This window comes from Barbus barbus (genome assembly GCF_936440315.1).
Source record: "Barbus barbus genome assembly, chromosome: 37".
Classification (NCBI taxonomy): domain Eukaryota; kingdom Metazoa; phylum Chordata; class Actinopteri; order Cypriniformes; family Cyprinidae; genus Barbus; species Barbus barbus.
Genome location: NC_136715.1, coordinates 13577560 through 13595655, shown reverse-complemented (window position 1 = coordinate 13595655; position 18096 = coordinate 13577560). Strand labels below are relative to the sequence as shown.

The window sequence follows — 18096 nt, the reverse complement described above, 5'->3', positions numbered from 1 at the left end:
AAAAGAAAAAATAATATATATATTTTTGTTGCTTTGTCCGCAACCTTGGATTTACTGCTTTTTATTAGGTGGCACAATGCATTTGGGACAATCTTCTCTGTGAAGGATGTCAGGAGTGTTCCTCTAAAGCTTTAAAATGCTCCCAACGCAAGCAGCTCACTAGGCTTTGGAACTGAGCATGTGTTTTGATGTTGCCTTCAAAATATGAGCATAATGGAGAAGCAGTGTGAAGTAATTAGCCAGAAAGACGTGGGCAAAGTAAACAGGGTTGAATCATGCAGCCATTGCCCCACAGGCCTTGCTTGCTGCACTCACCGATATAATTAAACCTGTTTACTTCACACCAAAAGCTTGATCCAGCCAAGAACCATTACTGTAGACCTCCTCCTCAGGGTAGACACATGCACAGGTGTTCTTCAAGTTTATGATTAAATTGCAGCCCGAGCTGGGAACATTTTATGATCCAATGTGATAGGGTAATTGAGCTCTAATGGTTCTCAAATTTACACAACAAATAAGCATTAATAAGACCAATGAGAAAGGAGGATTTGCTCACATGATCAGCAAAGCCAAATCAATCCCCAAACACACACTCATAACTTTGCAGTATCCACATGCAAGGCTTACATATGTTGGTGTGTTGACAGCTTTATCTTCCATATGCTTTGTGGAAGAAAACAACAGCCTTTACACCATTTTTTTCTAAACCCAAACAAACCCCATGACACGCGTATCTGAGAAGAGCCGGGAGGACGTCTACACTCGCTTCAGAAAACCTAAGATCAAATGCATGGGAGTCCTGCCAAAGGGAGAAGCTTGCATGAAGGCAGTAAGGTATAGTTCAAAGAAGGAAGCACCATGGCCTGTAACACAGGCCTGGAAGACTCCACATGGGAATGAGGAGGTCTTCAAGGAAAGGAGTGATCTTGAAAGCATTTTTTTGGTTAAAGATGTTTTAAAAACATCTTCAGCAAGGCATGTTGGTCTATTGGTACAGTTTGGCATGGAACTGGTTCAAAGAGATTAAATTTAATCCAAAAATGATCATTATGACACAATTTACTCACCGCCATGTTGTTCTAATCCTATACGACTTGCTTTCTTTGTTTTGTTTTTTTGTACCGACAGATGACAGAATGAAAGTGAATAGTGTCCAAAATAACAATGGACCGAAATGTCTAATATCGTTTGGACAGAATTTATGAAAACATCTTCTTTTGTGTTCCATGTGACATAAGAGTGAGTAAATTATGAATTTTCATTGTTGGGTGAACAATCCCATACACACAGACACAAGCAAAAACCAAACAAATCGCACAAAAATGTACCGATCATGATGCATTTTCGTTGTGTGGTAAATTTGAAATCTATTTTTGTATTCTACTGGAAAGCAAAAACTTTTTGGCAACAAACATGCAACATATTAACATTTTAAACCAGTTGTATTTAAAATCCATTTTGGCTCATAATCTGAAGGGGCACGCGCTTCGTTACTTTGTAACTGGCATGATGCTTCTGAACAAATACTAAATGCTCAAAACCCAAGACAACCTCACTGTTTTGACATGGGTGATTGGCAGTTACAATCTCACAAAACAAGTTTGTGTCTGATACGGCATGCAAAGAGAACAGATACATAGAAACAAGAATCCCATCTCTGAAAACTGAGAACACACTAAAAACAACACCGATAGCAAGTGAAGAGTGAGTCTTACAGGAAGTCTGACATGTTTGGAGACACTGAGAACACAGTTTGTCATATTTGCATTACCTCAGAGAGTATCACTGTCAACTACGGCCAGGTGCATACACATAAATACACAAAAATACAGTCAGTGCATCTAAAAAAGAACTACATGACTGAATAGTAGTGCCATCAATGTTGTTTGTTTTTTAAACAATGCACAATGAATCACTGACAAGAGTATTGTCATAAGATTATGTAATAAAAAAAAAAAAACTTGTGATTGCATAACTTGTATACACTCAAACAAATGCTGGGTTATTATTTTTTTTACCCAAATGCTGGGTTCAGCCTGTTGGGTCATTTTATTGGGTTGTTTTTAATATTTTTACCCAGGTGCTGGGTAGTTTTCTGTAACTAACTTGCTGGGTCATTTTAAATGCTGGGTTGTTATTTTTTTTCTACCCAGCTGCTGGTTTATTTTCGGAAAAAGCGAACAGTTGAATGCACTTAAATTAAAATGCCACTTTTAAATGTTGCATTTCTTATTTCTAAAATGCATGTTGAACGAGTTTAAATATATGTAATATTGTAAAATATGCTGTATTCACCCAAATAAATTCAAATAAATTCTGTCGCTTCTAGTAATTCTGTGCGTGATTTTTTTTTTTTTCCAGATCATTTTTAAGGCAGCAATATAATAATTTTTAAACAATATTTTTCATTAAATGTTATATTTTTCAATAATTTTTACAAATATTCTTCAATACATTTTTAAACAATAGTTTTAAACAACCCAGCATGTTGGGTAAAAACATTTAACCTAACCAGCTGGGTCAAAATAACCCAGCATGTGCTCTGTCCAATAATAGCATGCTAAAAACATCTGTCTCGTTGATTTGAATTTACAAACAAAATTACAATAATACCTATAGAATAAGGAATAATTTACTTAAACATTTAAATTCTGTCATTTAATCATCCTCATTCCTTTCCAAAGACATAACAGAACATAATGTGGAACATAACAAAAGAAAGAATGTTGTCATTCTTTTCCATGCAATTACAATGCCTGGAAAAGGAAGCTCCAAACTTCAAAAAACATGCAAATGTGGCGCAAAAGTATCATAATTTGGCAAATTGGATTTTTTTTTTATTTATTTTTTTTTATTTGTAAGGTTTGTGAATTTTATGCGTTAAAAAATACAGTATTTTAAAAATATACCTAATTCAAGAAATATTCTCTGAAAACAATCTCTGTTACACAATTTTGTTTAAATGTATATAAGCCAATTACACATAAGAAAGATTTTTCAGTGTGTAGAAGAAATAAATTAATGCTAAACAAGCTTGAAAGAAGAAGGATGCAAAGGAATCCACTGAAAGCCAGTGAACTAGTGTATTGCTGTTGATCCTGACTGCGGCTTCAGGGAAGGGGCAGGACATGTGCTGGACACGCATCATCTACAACTGCGGGACAACCTCTCATATGCTGACATGACCAGTCTCATCTCTAAGAGCATGCTATCTGCCAATGGAGTCTAAATTTATCCACGACAGTGTAGGCGGGGCTTGGGTGACAGAGAGGTTTGAAGTGTTTCAGTATCTTTCAAACCCAAAATAGAACATTTGACATTCTTGAGAAGGAATTCATCTTCTGTGGGAACTATTAGTAGGGTGATATCTAACAATAACATTCTGAACATCTTGCATTGGCCATTTTGACCTTCCCATTAGGATATTTCCTGATGGCATTCACCATTACGAACCCTGCATCTTTTCAAATAAACAAAATTATAAATGTAAAAGATTATCATAAACATATTTTTGTTTGCTCATTATATTTTAGCATTTAGAGTAGAAATAAAGTGTGGACATAATGTTGGTGTCCCTGAAATATAAACCAGGTCTGAAAGGGTTAAACCCTTCATCTGTGATTGAGATGGAACATGATGGAACATCTGGACAAAGCTGCATACCAACTATCTTAACACCCTCCTCTATCCAACAATGCCTCTGGATGATGATTCTCCTTGCATGAGCTGTGACTGACCTTCACGGTTAATCTAAAGGAGGCGGTCATATATTCCCGTCACGCATATCACAGACACCGCTTTCTGAGAGCATTGATGGATGTGTTTGAATATTTTTTGAACAATTCACTACTAATTTGCTTCACACTTAAAGGTGAAGTGTGTTATTTCCACACCAAACTTTATTGCAAAAAATTCAAAATGTCTTCCATTGGCCAGACAAACAGATAAACAGTGGAAAATTCCATCCAAAACTTACATGACAGGTTGAGCAAATGCTGCTATGTCAAATCAGGGATACCTAAACAAGCTGAATAATGTTTACAGAGCTATGTTTTACCATTTTCAGGGAATTCAGGGTTTATTAAAACTTACACTATACCTCAAACACATAAAATTTTACGTAAACATTTAAAATACTTTTAATCGTAACACAATTTATTTTCTTAGCTCTCCGACATTATACACTCCTTAGAAATCCAGGTACGCTTCATTGAATTTTTTCCCAATAACAAGCTGAATACATATGCAAATTGAAATGTCATATAAAAACATGTAATTATCCCAAAGCAAATCAAATGTAATTAATAATGTCTTGTCTATGGGTAGAAGGGAACCACAAGTTGGATGCTTCAGGTTTATGTACTGTAAAGCTCATCAGCCTGTGCGGCTGTCAAGACAACATCACTGAGTTCAAGAGAAATAACAGACATGACAAAACAAACATGTCTAAACATGAAATCCTCTATTTTCAGCACTAAAAATAAACTACTCATGTGCAACGTAACCCTTACAAAAAAAAGTTCAGTGGCTGTATCATGGTGCTTTCTAAGTATTCATATATACAGTATAGTACACTACATTCAAAAGTATGAATAATTTTTTATGCTCACAAAGACTACATTATTGTTTATTTATAAAAATCCCAAAAAATCCATCCAAAATGCAAATTTAAATTATGCGCAAAACGGGAACATCGCATAAAACATTTGCAAATAAAGCACCATTTCCATCCAAGGAGTCAAAGAGAACAAAACAGTCACTTCCTGATAAACTGGCACTAAATATCACAAAGAAAAGTAGGTGAAGACACTAAATATAATAATTTTCATATATGATAAATTATATGCGCCTCAGAGCGAGCAGATGAAACACAATAAATTCTGTCATTGCTTTTCGGAGGTGGATGCATGCTGTTTGGAAACGCAGTCATGTAAAGCCCAAGAACGATAACTATAAAGATAACTATAAAGATAACGATATTTGCATCCACACCACCGGGCGATATAGTTTGTATATCTAAGCACACGCATGTCTGCTGCTTTAAATTCTCCAGCTCATTATAGTGGGATGGATTCTGATTGGCTGCCGATGTTTGTATCGTTCATCAGCTGGAAAAAAAAATTGTTCTGAAAGTGATTCCAATGATGTCGTTTCTCTGTTATAGTTGTGGTGTGGACTCTGCTATTCTTTAAAGGGGTCATCGGATGCCCATTTTACACAAGTTGATATGATTCTTTAGGGTCTTAATGAAAAGTCGATAACATACTTTGGTTAAAATTTCTCAATGGTAGTGTAAAAAACACCTTTACCCTGTCAAAATCAGCTCTGTTTTCAGCATGCTGATCTAGTCCATGTTGCTTTAAATGCTAGTGAGCTCTGCTGACTCTGCCTTTCTCTTCTGTGGAGTGACGAGCAGACCATAGATATGTGTAGATTATCTACTCGACCGCTCCAGATACATTGACGCGTCTCGCATTTACCATAATAATCAATGAATATTCAAAGATATACAAGCATATAACTTGCTGTTTTAGACACACACAGTCAATGTGCTCAAAGATTCGCAGATGTCTTCAAAAGAATCCAAAATTGTTCCAAAAATGGCGGATGGCTTACATATCACGGCCAAGTGTGCCGCACTAATCCTAAAAAGTGAAGCCATTGCATCTTGATCGCCCCCAGATGGCTGGTCCCAGTGTTGGTCATAAACCCTGCTCTCTCCATGTAATCTAATGGGATGTGAGACAAACTAAATAATTAAATTTCACTTTTATTTTGTTTTCAAAGTTGTTTTTTCTCATTTTATGTAGATTTTATCACGCCGATGTAAGTTCAAGTGTCCCTTTTTTTTAAATACGTTTGGTTTTAGTTAGTTTCGTGATACTATAAAAACAGGAGTGTGACGTCATGATTGACAGCTGAGACTGACAGCTTCACTGAGTGAACTGAGGTGCCAACGGACTTTTTTGGGATTTTCAGGAAGAGATTGCAGTTTTAACACAAGCCTCTTATACGGCAATCTGCAGACAAAAATTGGAGTAGTACAGGCCACTTTAAAAAGGGTCAGGGGTGTGTGCTTGCCATCGATTCAGCGGGAGTGTGGGCGGGACGCGGCTCCACTTCGCTCTCTACTGCGCAGACTCTGGTCCCAAATAAGCACAATATGGCCACGCCCTATTGAGACAATTGAGACACTTTTCAAGTTCAAGTTGAGCTTTATTGTCATTCCGTTACATGTGGGGACATACAGTGGAACGAAATGTCGTGCCTCGCAGGACCACGGTGCTACGTAAATACAGACATACAACAATGAAGTAAAAAAACACTATAAACCTATACACTATAAACCTATACACAACTAACCTACTGACAGATTTTATCTATAAGTATACTATATATAAATATTTACCCTATACAAACTAAAAAAAAATAAAAGATAAAAAATACAAACTATACGAATGCTTCACATAAATACTGTACATGTGCAAAGAGAAATATTTTGAGTCAAGCAGTTGGTTGGGGAACAGTGCAGGATGATTTGTAGTGCATGAGCATGTAAACATACATATATATTGCTGAGTCTTTTGTGGGATTGTGTACACACAGCAGTGTGTGTAAAGTGTCTAGTGCACATAGAGGAGAGTGTGTTACTACAGGTGGTTTGTACAGGCCCACTCACCTGTGTGTAGCACACTTCGAATTGCAAAAAAAAGTTCCATACAGTTTTTTCTTTGGTGTGGTAAGGTTTGGGGTGGTCCATGTTTCAGGAGGTAGGGGTTTGCATGGGGTTTCAGAGGGGGGCGGGGTGGTTTGAGTTCAGGGCTCTCACAGCCTGGGCGAAAAAGCTGTTGAGCAGTCTGGCGGAGCGGGCTCTGATGCTCCGGTACCGTCTTCCTGATGGTAGGAGCTGGAAGAGACTGTGGGAGGGATGGGTGGAGTCCTTCAGGATGCCGTTGGTTTTGCTGGAGCATCGTGTACGGAAAATGTCCAGGATGGAGGGGAGAGGGGTACCGACGATCTTTCCAGCTGTGTTCACTGTCCGCTGGAGGGTCTTGTGGTCAGCAGCACTGCAGTTCCCGTACCAGACAGTGATGCAGCTGGTCAGCACACTCTCAATGGTGCCCCTGTAGAATGTGGTGAGGATGGGTGGAGGGAGACTTGCTCTTTTCAGCCGGCGGAGAAAGTGTAGGCGCTGTTGTGCCTTTTTGGAGAGTGACATGGTGTTGGTGGTCCAGGTGAGATCCTCTGTGATGTGCACCCCCAGGAATTTAGTGCTGCTGACTCTCTCCACAGTCGAGCTGTCGATGGTCAGTGGGGGGTGGTCAACAGAGTTTCTCCTGAAGTCCATCACAACCTCCTTTGTCTTCCCCACATTGAGGGACAGATTGTTAGTGCCACACCATTCAGCCAGCTGTGCCACTTTCTCTCTGTAGTGCGTTTCATCGTTGTTGCTGATGAGACCTACCACTGTTGTGTCATCAGCAAACTTGATGATGTGGTTGGAACTGAACTTGGCAGTGCAGTCGTGGGTCAGCAGTGTGAAGAGCAGCGGGCTGAGCACACAGCCTTGTGGGGCACCTATGCTCAGTGTGGTAGTGCTCGAGGTGTTGTGGCCAACACGGACTGACTAAGGTCTTCCGGTTAGAAAGTCCAGGATCCAATTACAAAGGGAATTGTTAAGGCCCAGCAGGTTTAGTTTATTTATGAGCTGTTGTGGGATTATTGTGTTGAATGCCGAGCTGAAGTCAATGAACAGCATTCTAACATAGGAGTCTTTATTTTCTAGGTAGGTAAGAGCCAGGTGGAGGGTGGAGGAAATTGCATCGTCCGTAGAGCGGTTTGGACGGTATGCAAACTGGAGCGGGTCGAGTGTGTTGGGGAGGTTGGTTTTGATTTTGTGCATGACTAACCTCTCAAAGCACTTCATCATGATTGGAGTCAGTGCTATGGGACAGTAGTCATTTAGACAGGACACAGGTGATTTCTTTGGTACCGGTATGATTGTTGTGGATTTGAGACATGTGGGGACGACTGCCTGGCTCAGCGAGGTGTTGAAGATATCTGTAAGCACATCTGTCAGCTGTGCAGCACAGTCTCTCAGAACACGGCCAGGTATGTTGTCAGGACCCGCAGCCTTGCGTGGGTTAATCCTAGATAGGGTCTTCCTTACGTCGGCTGGAGACAGACAGAGCGCCCGGTCGTTGGGAGGTGTGGGCAGTTTTTGTGCAGGTGTGTCATTCTGCATTTCAAACCGTGAATAAAAGTGGTTGAGTGCATCGGGGAGGGATGTGTCATCATCACAGGCCTGTGGCGGGGGCTTGTAGTCAGTGATGGTCTGAATGGCTTGCCACAGGCACCATGTGTCTCTGCTGTCTGTGAAGTGATTGTTGATTTTTTGAGCATATGACCATTTTGCATTTTTGATGCCACAGGACAGATTGGTTCTTGCTGTTTTGAGGGCTGCTTTATCTCCTGATCTGAATGCTGTCATTCATGGCTTCTGGTTTGGACGTGTGGTGATGGTTTTGGTGACTGTCACATCATCAGTGCACTTTTTGATGTAAGCAGTCACAGTTTCAGTGTACTCATGCAGGTCTGTGTGGTTGTTGTAGGTGGCTGCCTCTTTAAACATGTTCCAGTCTGTGCGCTGAAAGCAGTCCTGTAATTTGGCCAAATTGTGATGAGTTTTTGAACCGGTTTGGCAAGTTTGAGAAGTGGTCTGTATGCTGGGATTAGCATAACAGAGATGTGGTCCGAGTACCCGAGGTGGGGGCAGGGTACAGCCTTGTAAGCGTTCTTTACTGTTGTGTAAACAAAGTCCAGTGTGTTGTTTCCCCTTGTTGCAAAGTTCACATGTTGGTAGAACTTTGGCAAAACGGTCTTTAATTTGCGTGGTTGAAGTCACCGGCTATGATGAAAAAGCCGTCGGGGTTATTTTTTGTTGTTCACTGATGGCGCTATACAGTTCACGAAGCGCATCTTTAGCGTTTGCACACGGGGGAATGTAAAGCGCGACAATAACAATGGCCGTGAACTCCCGCGGCAGATAGAACGTTCGACACTTCACAAACATAAACTCCACCAGCGATGAACAGTGCTTTGATAATACCGCAGTATTGTTACACCAGTCTTTGTTGATATACACACATAAGCCACCTCCGCGGGTCTTACCAGATAGTGAGGAATCTCTATCCGCTCGGTAGCTTGTTAGCCCGTGCTGCTGAATGGCGGAGTCCGGGATGTTGTCGTTTAGCCATGTTTCGGTGAAAACAAACACACAACAATCCCTTGCCTCATGCTGTGTAGACCGTCTGAGTTGAATAAATTCCAGTTTGTTTTCCAGAGAGCGAACGTTTGAGAGCATGAGTGTTGGAAGAGCCGGTCTTGTGGGGTTAGCCTAGCTCATATACCTCCGCACTTACCGCGCTTCCGTCCTCTCTCACACCGCTTGCAATGCTGCCTTGTGTGGGTAGCGTCAGTAGGCGAGGCCGCGGTCTCGAGGTCCGGCTCCTCGAGACTAAACAAAGGCCTCGTAGCTTCTCAGTAGCCGCCGGCGAGAGTTGTTGTTTGTACGCATTGCCAATATCCAAAAGGCTTTGGCGATCATATTTGTATTTTGTAGTGATTTCCTTGCGAGTTAGCGGTAATTTTACACTATTTGGAGATGAACAGATGACATTAAAAGACATAAAAGCACCATCTTTGGGACCCAGAGCAGCCGCTGCGTCTGACCGCGCCGCCATCTTGGATCTACAAGATCTTTCTTCAATGGAAGTGAGTGAAGGTGCGTAGTCCATCTTTTTTTACAGTCTATGATCACGGCCCATAGAAACAGTCGATAATGAGGCATCTAGATATATATATATATATATCTATAGAGCATACTAAACTTCAGCCACGAAACTGGCTAACTAGCACATTATTAGGAAAGGCAATTTGCAAAGATTCATAAAAACCCTTATACTCACTTCTTCTGTAGATAAAGCTGGATCACGAATGATTCGCGTGAACATAGACGCATTTATGTAGATCGGGGATCGGCGCATTCACTTCAAAGCGAAAGTAACGTTAATCCTCTGTGTCTTCAGCGGCTCAGATGTAAGGAGTAAATGACGACTGCTACATTCATTATTACATCCAACAACTAAACACTTCAATCGCTTAATCTGAGACATCTTGTCTTCCCCTGCACCAGAGTTGACACAATGCCGGACAGCTCTCAGCTCACTCAGGGCGGGTCTAAGGTAAGACGGCCTTGTCAATCAACTATCGTGGGAGGGGCCTGGACAGAACTACGTCATTCTGAAAGGAACCTCAGACCAGCCTGATTTGAGAAAGGGGATTTTAAAATAGGGATTTAAAAAAAAAAAAACTTTTTATCATTATAGGATGGATGTGTACACACACTTCCAACACACATTTATGTTCAAACAACTTGTAAAGTGAATTTTACATCCGATGAATTTTGCATCCTTTAATATTGAGAACGAGTTTTAGAACTATATCTTTATCGTTATCTTTATAGTTATCGTGCTTGGTGTGAACGGGCCTTAAGATGATTATACAGACTTACTTTGATGACAGATTTTGCTCAGGCATTTCAGAACGACCAAAGAACATTTCAGATGCTGTGCAACGAGATCAAGTTATACTGTCCCATCATGCAAAGTCACATGACTTCTTTGATGAGCATGGTGGAATTTATTCGGTAAATGTGTTTCCATCATAGTTTATGTGCATTATTTCTAAAAGGATAAAAAAAAGTTTATCCTACTCAATTGTTAAAATTATGCACATTTTTAGAATTTATGCACATCGTGGTGTTTCCATCCAGCATTTTTTTAATGCGATATTCCAAAATGTGCATAAAAATAGGTGGATGGAAGCATAGCTAATGACTTTCCTCTCACTTTAAATCAATTTAATGTGTCCTTGCTGAATAAAAGTATATTGATCCCAAACTTTTGAACGGTATTGTAGTATTAACACATGGTTCTTTGAAACAAGTGCTTCATAATACCATGGTACATTTTTCGTTGACACAGCACAGATAATATTTTCATAAGGGCTTCATAGAGGTTGTGTGTTTGTGCTAGACTGTCATTATAGATCTACTTTTATACTTCTTCTCCTCTATTGGCTGCACACAGCCTGTGTGCTGAGGTAATGCCATGGGGTAAATTCAAATGTTTTACAGAACAAACTGTTTTGGAAAAAATACATTTAAAGAAAACTTTTGAGCTCAGGGGTTCTCACTAAATGTTTAACCAAATTTGTGACTTTCACACAAACCGGTATTTGCAGATACAACCTACCTTTGTAGTAGAAAAGACATCGATCTGTCAGCACGAACCAGCGCTTGTTCCACTGTTTCATACCACTGCTTGCCTACATTACAGAAAATGAGAAGAAGAAAAAAATCAAGGCCTTGAAACTACATCTAAGTGCCTAGACTGTTCTGAAAGAGAGTGTCTTAAGTGCAGATTATGGAGTTATGGCTTTGGGCTGTGTGAGTGTTTTTGTTTGTGTGGATGATGGTGAGGTCGAAGGATGAGCAATAGTACCTGTTTGTGAAGCCAACCCTGCCGGGCCACCTCGGCATTGGGGTTGCGCCGCATGGAGTTGGAGCGCTTCCCAAACGTGGCAGCTCTCTTGGGTGTGTGCGTGCCCTGGTGGGAGAGTCATGGAGGAGTGTTTACATAATTACACTAACAGTAAACACACACACACATTCTGGGTAACAGATGACAAAAGGAATGAATTACAGAGGACAGACATCCACCACAGCAAGACCAGTGTTGTTACTGTTAAATAAAGCAATTTTTAATAGTTTTAGTTTTTATTAATTAAAATCCAGCTGACATAAAATAAAATTAGAAATGTTAGATGTTATTTCTAATTAAAAAATTAGAAATGCTGCTTTGGTAACTAACAGAAAATGAATAAGTTGAAGTATAAACATCACTAAAACTGAAATAAAAATATTAAAGATAACATAGAAATAGGTATATAATATAATATAATATATAAAAATAATAAAACAGGTCAATTAAGTAATATTAACATACACAAGAATAATATTTTATTTTCAAATTCAGATTCAATAATAATTATAATAAAATAATAAAAATATTACAGTATTTATTTGTTAAAGTTAGTTTATAAAAATGCAGCTGTTAATTGTTAATAGTAATAAAAATATTATTAATAACTATATTATTATTAACAGTTTTTATTACTACTATGACTACTACTACTACTACTACTAATAGCAATAACAAAATTAAAAAATGCATAATAAATAATGTTTATTTCTAGAAACGAGTTCATCTACAGCAGCTGTACTGACCCGTGCGTTGTTCTGGGAGTCCGGGGGCATCTCAGAAAGCATGCTGAGATTGTTGGCGTTGCTGTTTGCTTCACTGACTTTGTTCACGGGCCCCCTGCCACCCGCCTTGCCGTTCATTTCTGAATCAGATCTCCTGTGAGCACACAAACAAAGCCATTGAGCCATCCCAGCTTCTGATACCGTAACAAACTTCTCATCTGCCTGCGTTAAACGCACCAAAGCAGAGAAATCATTTTCAAACCAATATACTGAGCTCAAACTGGTGAAAAACTGAGGAATTATGGGAAGGAAGCACACAGGCATTCGGGGGAACAGCTATTTTTATTCCCAACTGGCACCGTCGCAAGGCCGCACCCCTGAGGTTGCAGTTTAAAAACAGGCCGATGGTTCACAAAGAATGTGATTGGAGTGGCAGAGAGAGAAGGAAAGAGAAAGAGTTTGTTGGTGGATGCAAGTCTCATTCCCAGCTCAATCATATTGATCTCCTTACTGGGACACCCAGGCCCTCTCCAACAGCCTTCGATCCACCGACCAGCAAGACAGATGAATTAGCAATCCCCTAGAGAAGCCCAGTGGCTAAAGCTTCCAACTTGGAAAGCTTGCTACCATACGCAGTTGTTTATAACCATACGCAAGTCATTATGAGTCTCTGAAGCAAAGAACATCACATACACACATATGGAACAGAGCAAGAACGCACAGATCAAATGAGGACATTAAAACACACACAATCATTAGCGCAAAGTGGGAACACTCACACGACAATAACAATTACTACATTAGGACATGATACCCACATTGGAAACGTCTCTGTGCTAATGATCTATTCTTTATTTAGCCATCGCTGCAAACAGAAGGTGTTTCAGCAGCTTCCTGCATTGTATCAGGAAATTAATAAAAATAAATCCTGGAAGGATCTCGGTTTAATGGCATTGCCCCTTATTAATGTGCTATTGGCTTTCGACTCAATATTACATCAGTCTGGAGGAGAGTGGGATCTTGAGAGAAGTACTGTAAGTGCATTTTCTTTGGAAATCAAGGAAATCCTGACGTGTTTATCCTCCACTTGTTATATGATGTAGTTCAGACTAATTAATAAAATGCTTTCAGTGTCATTTATCCTGAGAGTGCTGTTTGTTTGTATATATTTATGTTTTCACAAGTGTACAATTACTGTATAGTGGCTATAATAGAAAAAGGCAGACAAAACAGGGCTGGTCTGACAGGTAACTGTTTTTCTGTCTCCTCATGGGCGTTCACACTGACATTTGCAGCAACAAAGAGACGGAAGTCAGTTGATGATTTCCACCAACATGAATGACAGTGGCTGTGGGGAACACCACGATTTTAGCAGTAAGTAAACTAATTCCTTGTCTAAATAAAATTACGTTTCATGCTGAATTCTCAGCAGCCATTACTCCAGTCTTCAGAGTCACACAATCTTTCAGAAATTATTCTAATATGGTGATTTGTTGCTCAATATTTTTTTTTGATATCAACTATATCAAAACAGTTGTGCTTAATGTTATTGTGGAAACAATAATTTTTTCAGGATTTTTCTGCTGAATATAAAATTTCAAAAGAACAGCTGTTATTAGAAACTGAGTTTTTCTGTAACAAATGTAAAAGTCTTTTGTGTTTTTCAGTGACTTTTGATCAGTTTAATATGTCACTGCTAAATTGAACTAGTAACACTTGCAAATCACTCTTCTTAAAAATGAGGATGGCACTGCAGTGTGTTAAAAACAATTACATACACTGACTAAAATGATTACAGTTCATGAACCCTTTGGACTAAAGGCATACACTACTCTTAAAAATAAAGGAAGTTTTCATTTTAGGAACCATTTTAGGTTTCTCAAAGGACCTTTCAACCAGTCAACGGTTCATAAAAGAACTGTTCTTTCTCATTTTAGAATCTGAAGAACCCTTTTCCACTATAAAGAACCTTTTATGAAATGAAAAGCTTCCAATGATGTTAAAGGTTCTTCATGGAACCATCAATGCCTGTAAAGAACATTAATTACATTAATTTTTATGAGTATAATTGTAGTCTTGAAGGAAGACCCTTGGTAAGCTTGTTTTCAGAAATAATCAAGCAAGTATCCAGGCTGAAATGCTTTTTATGATAAGCTCTTATTATCATATCATGTCACAGATTTAGCAAAGGCAGTATAAAGCTAGCAGCATTTATACAAAATAATAAACAAAACATCACTCACAGCAAGGGTTTCAAAGGTCCGTTCTCTTCCAGGTGTGTCTGGATCACTTGCTGGTGTCCAGCTGTTCCGTTAGGGTCATTTTGACTGAAAATAAAATAAAAGCCACTTAGGATTTCACCGACAAACACATTTCAATACAGCCACAACAGTCTTTAAAAAAACTGTGTCTGGAAGAATATCAAGCCAACAGCAGCTGGAACTGATTTTCCATTTGTTTAAGATGCTCCACAACTCGTTCTTCATGACTTCAAACCTGTTTCACAGTGGACACATCCCTTCTTTATTAATAACTCAGCATTACAATATCAGATCCGATCAATACATGGCCTCTTTCTTTGTAAACCCAACTGCTGTGGAAATTAATGACTGTCAGCCCTTGTTGTAGTTAAGTATGGACAGCTTTGTGCTCAATGCCAAAATATCAACAAGAACTGTTCAACAAGTACATGACAGAGTTCATATGCACCTATTATATTGACTGTATTCAGAGAAAACATATCTTTTGTCCTACAATGCCTGAAGCCTGGAGTTCAACTTCCTGTCTCACTTTCTCTGACCTCCGCTCGTGTGTACTCCCTGTGGATGTACACTTGTAACTCGTCTCTCGGGTGTAAATCCTACAAGTGTTTTCATTGCTACATGTCACTTTCCTGGCTATTGATTTTACAAGAGGCGAGCAAGCAAATACATTTTCTCTGCTTTCTGTGAGGGTTTGGTTAACCTGTTTAACCCAGAGATCTATGGATGCACAAACATCAAAACTAGCATTTAGAGGAGATCCAGCCCAAGATATAATTTTAGTCATTTTACAGTTAGAGTAAAGTGAAATTTAGACTTGTTTTGCTTCAGGAAGCAGATTTTGCTTTGGACTAGTGCAGTGTTGCTAATCTGAACTAAAACTAAACTATTAAAATTGTTTTTGTTAATTGAAATAAAGCTGAAATAAAATGCAATTTAAATATGAGATGACCAGAAGAAATAAAAAAAGAAGCTGGAAAATTATAAACAAACTAACTGAAAATAAAATAAGCTTATGTTGTAAAGTACAAAAATGACTAACACTAAAACTGAAATAAAAATAAAGTTAAACAGTAATAAAAATTAATGAACTAATAAAAATAACAAAAACATAAAATTATAAAAACTTAAACCAAAATGAAAATATACAAATAAAAGCTAATTCAACGTATTAATTAAAATTATAAATAGTACCAAAATAGCAAATGGTGACACAGCACAGCACTAAAAATATTTGAGAATGAGAACATATCATACAACTTATCCATACTGGCCTTGCACACTGACATCAATTTATATAGTAAATGTTTTCTTCTTCCTTATAAAAGTTTATAAGCCTATTTATCATGCTACTCTAATGATGCAGAATTATGAATTACAGAAAATGGTGATTTTCTGATTACAGAAAATGGCTAATTGCGTTTTATTATTTGCATAATTTAGCAATTATTTTCCCCTGTTGTCTTCAAGCCAAGGTAAATTTAAACAAGTGAAGACAATAAATATAATGTATTGAGAAATGTATGAAATATCCACATGATGATAATAATCAACCAGCTAGAGTTAAATCCATATTTAAACCGAATATGATTGCTAAGCTAACATGACCCAATGACCTCTATACGGCTTTTCACACTATGCTTATCCTGGGGTTAAAAATTTAGTTCTAACTTGATTCAAAGTTCTACATGTCTACATTTACACAACTGGGAGATGTTTTTGTCCATAACAACATTAACTGCATTTTATCAGTTTTTGCAGTTGCTAGCTACCATTTGAGCTACATGTCTATACTGTCGAGGTGCTAGAATGTTACAGAAATTAGTTAACAACCAACAACCAATCTTATACTGAACAATTCTTCCTGCATGAAATATTCGTGTACAGTTGCATAAACATTCATGCTCTGTTTAATTTCATTAACAGAGAAAAGGTTAAAAACCTAGCCAACAGTACAAATTTATGAATTCATAAATTTAGCAAATTTATGAATTCCGCATGCAAGTAAGAAACTTAACCCCTACACTTACAAATTTGAAATCTCAAATCCCGACTACCCCAAATAAATGTGTTACCCAAACAGTAAACTTGACTTACCTCAAACACTAGACTTGAGGCCCTTTTAATCTTGCTCACTTCAGTTTATTGTTATTCCTACATACAGCAGATACACCTCTTCAGTGTATAAGTGGGCCATAGAAGTACACTCAAACAACATGCTAAATTCTTGGCATCAAGCACTTAAGGACAACACAAACAGAACTCAAAGTCTGTGCAGTCTCTGTATACACAGACACACAACACACACATGCGGCCTGATAGGTCGGGGACAAGAAACACAAGCCAAGAATTCACTCATGCTGAAGGCATCTACTTCTTGACACCAAAAAGGTACACATAACAGAGCCCAGCGCTCCATAAACCACTAGAGGATAAATCTAGCACAACAACCTAGCCACCGAAATCAGGTTGAGGTGTGTGAGCGCACGTGCGCATGCTCCGATGTGGTCTTGCAACTGATCACGCTCGCTCGTGTGTAACCTATAAACCTACATAGAGGCACACAACATTTATTTGCTCATAAACCTTGCTAATATGACCACTAATCAATGCTGGAGTCCTCCGTGAGCAAGAAATTATTTAACAGCATAGGAACAGAGAGCATATAAAGGCGTCCACACTGGAATCCAGGAAGGACACACATGAGGCAACGCGAATAAACCCCAATATATCATAAAGATAGTCCATGGGAAAGCCGGCACTGCATTGCAGTCCTGCCTGACCTCCAGCTCAGAGTTTCCCTTCACACCGCTGTCTGACTCGCTCCCAACATCCCGTCTTACCTACCTCACTCGCCGGTCCGCGCGGAACTTCAGCATTTTCCCCCGGATCAATCATATAAGTCAGTGGGATGAGGCCAGGTGGAGAGAAGAGCAGGTTTGTGACGCCGACAGCAGCAGGAGCTGTAGGGTGTTGGATACAATAATTGCTGTCCTCTTTTCTCTCCTTGAGCATGTGTGCTGTTGCCAGCCAGCTTCACACACTCTCTCTCTTTCTCCCTCACTGGCTCAACCTCTATATCTCATTCTGGCTCTCTTGCCTTCTAGATCTGCTCGGCTCAGCTTATTTGGTTACTGGTTTCGTCCGACTCTCTCTCTCTCTCTCTCTCTCTCTTCCTCACACACACGTGGGGCCTCCTATCACAGATCAGATTGAGATGTAGATGCTACCCCCCAAAGCCTGACCGAGGAGGAGTCATGACCAGAACTCCCCTGGGACGTCTATGACAGCTTTAGATGTGGTGAAGAGGAGTGGCTGAGGTGAAAAACAAAAGACATTACCCACTCAGGTATATGGCTTTGCATCTACACCAGCCCCTTGTCAAACCTTACCTACACAATCACGCCCACACAGAAATAATTAGATCTGTATCTCACACAGAGACAAGCTCAGCATTAAAAGCACAAAGTCAGAGTCAGGCATATTAAAATGTCACTCTGTCATATA

At 39.2% G+C, this 18096-nt stretch overlaps 1 protein-coding gene across 1 annotated transcript in view; it reads right to left on the bottom strand.

Moving 5' to 3' along the window:
- LOC306857279 (pleckstrin homology domain-containing family A member 6-like) overlaps positions 1–17694 on the bottom strand; it is a 58116-nt gene extending 40422 nt beyond the window's left edge. The window contains 5 exon segments of the mRNA XM_079397143.1: positions 11316–11388; positions 11565–11669; positions 12350–12482; positions 14572–14655; positions 17437–17694. Coding sequence (XP_079253269.1) covers positions 11316–11388; positions 11565–11669; positions 12350–12482; positions 14572–14655; positions 17437–17468 — 427 coding nt within the window. The 5' untranslated portion in view covers positions 17469–17694.
- Between the last annotated feature and the right edge of the window lie 402 nt (positions 17695–18096).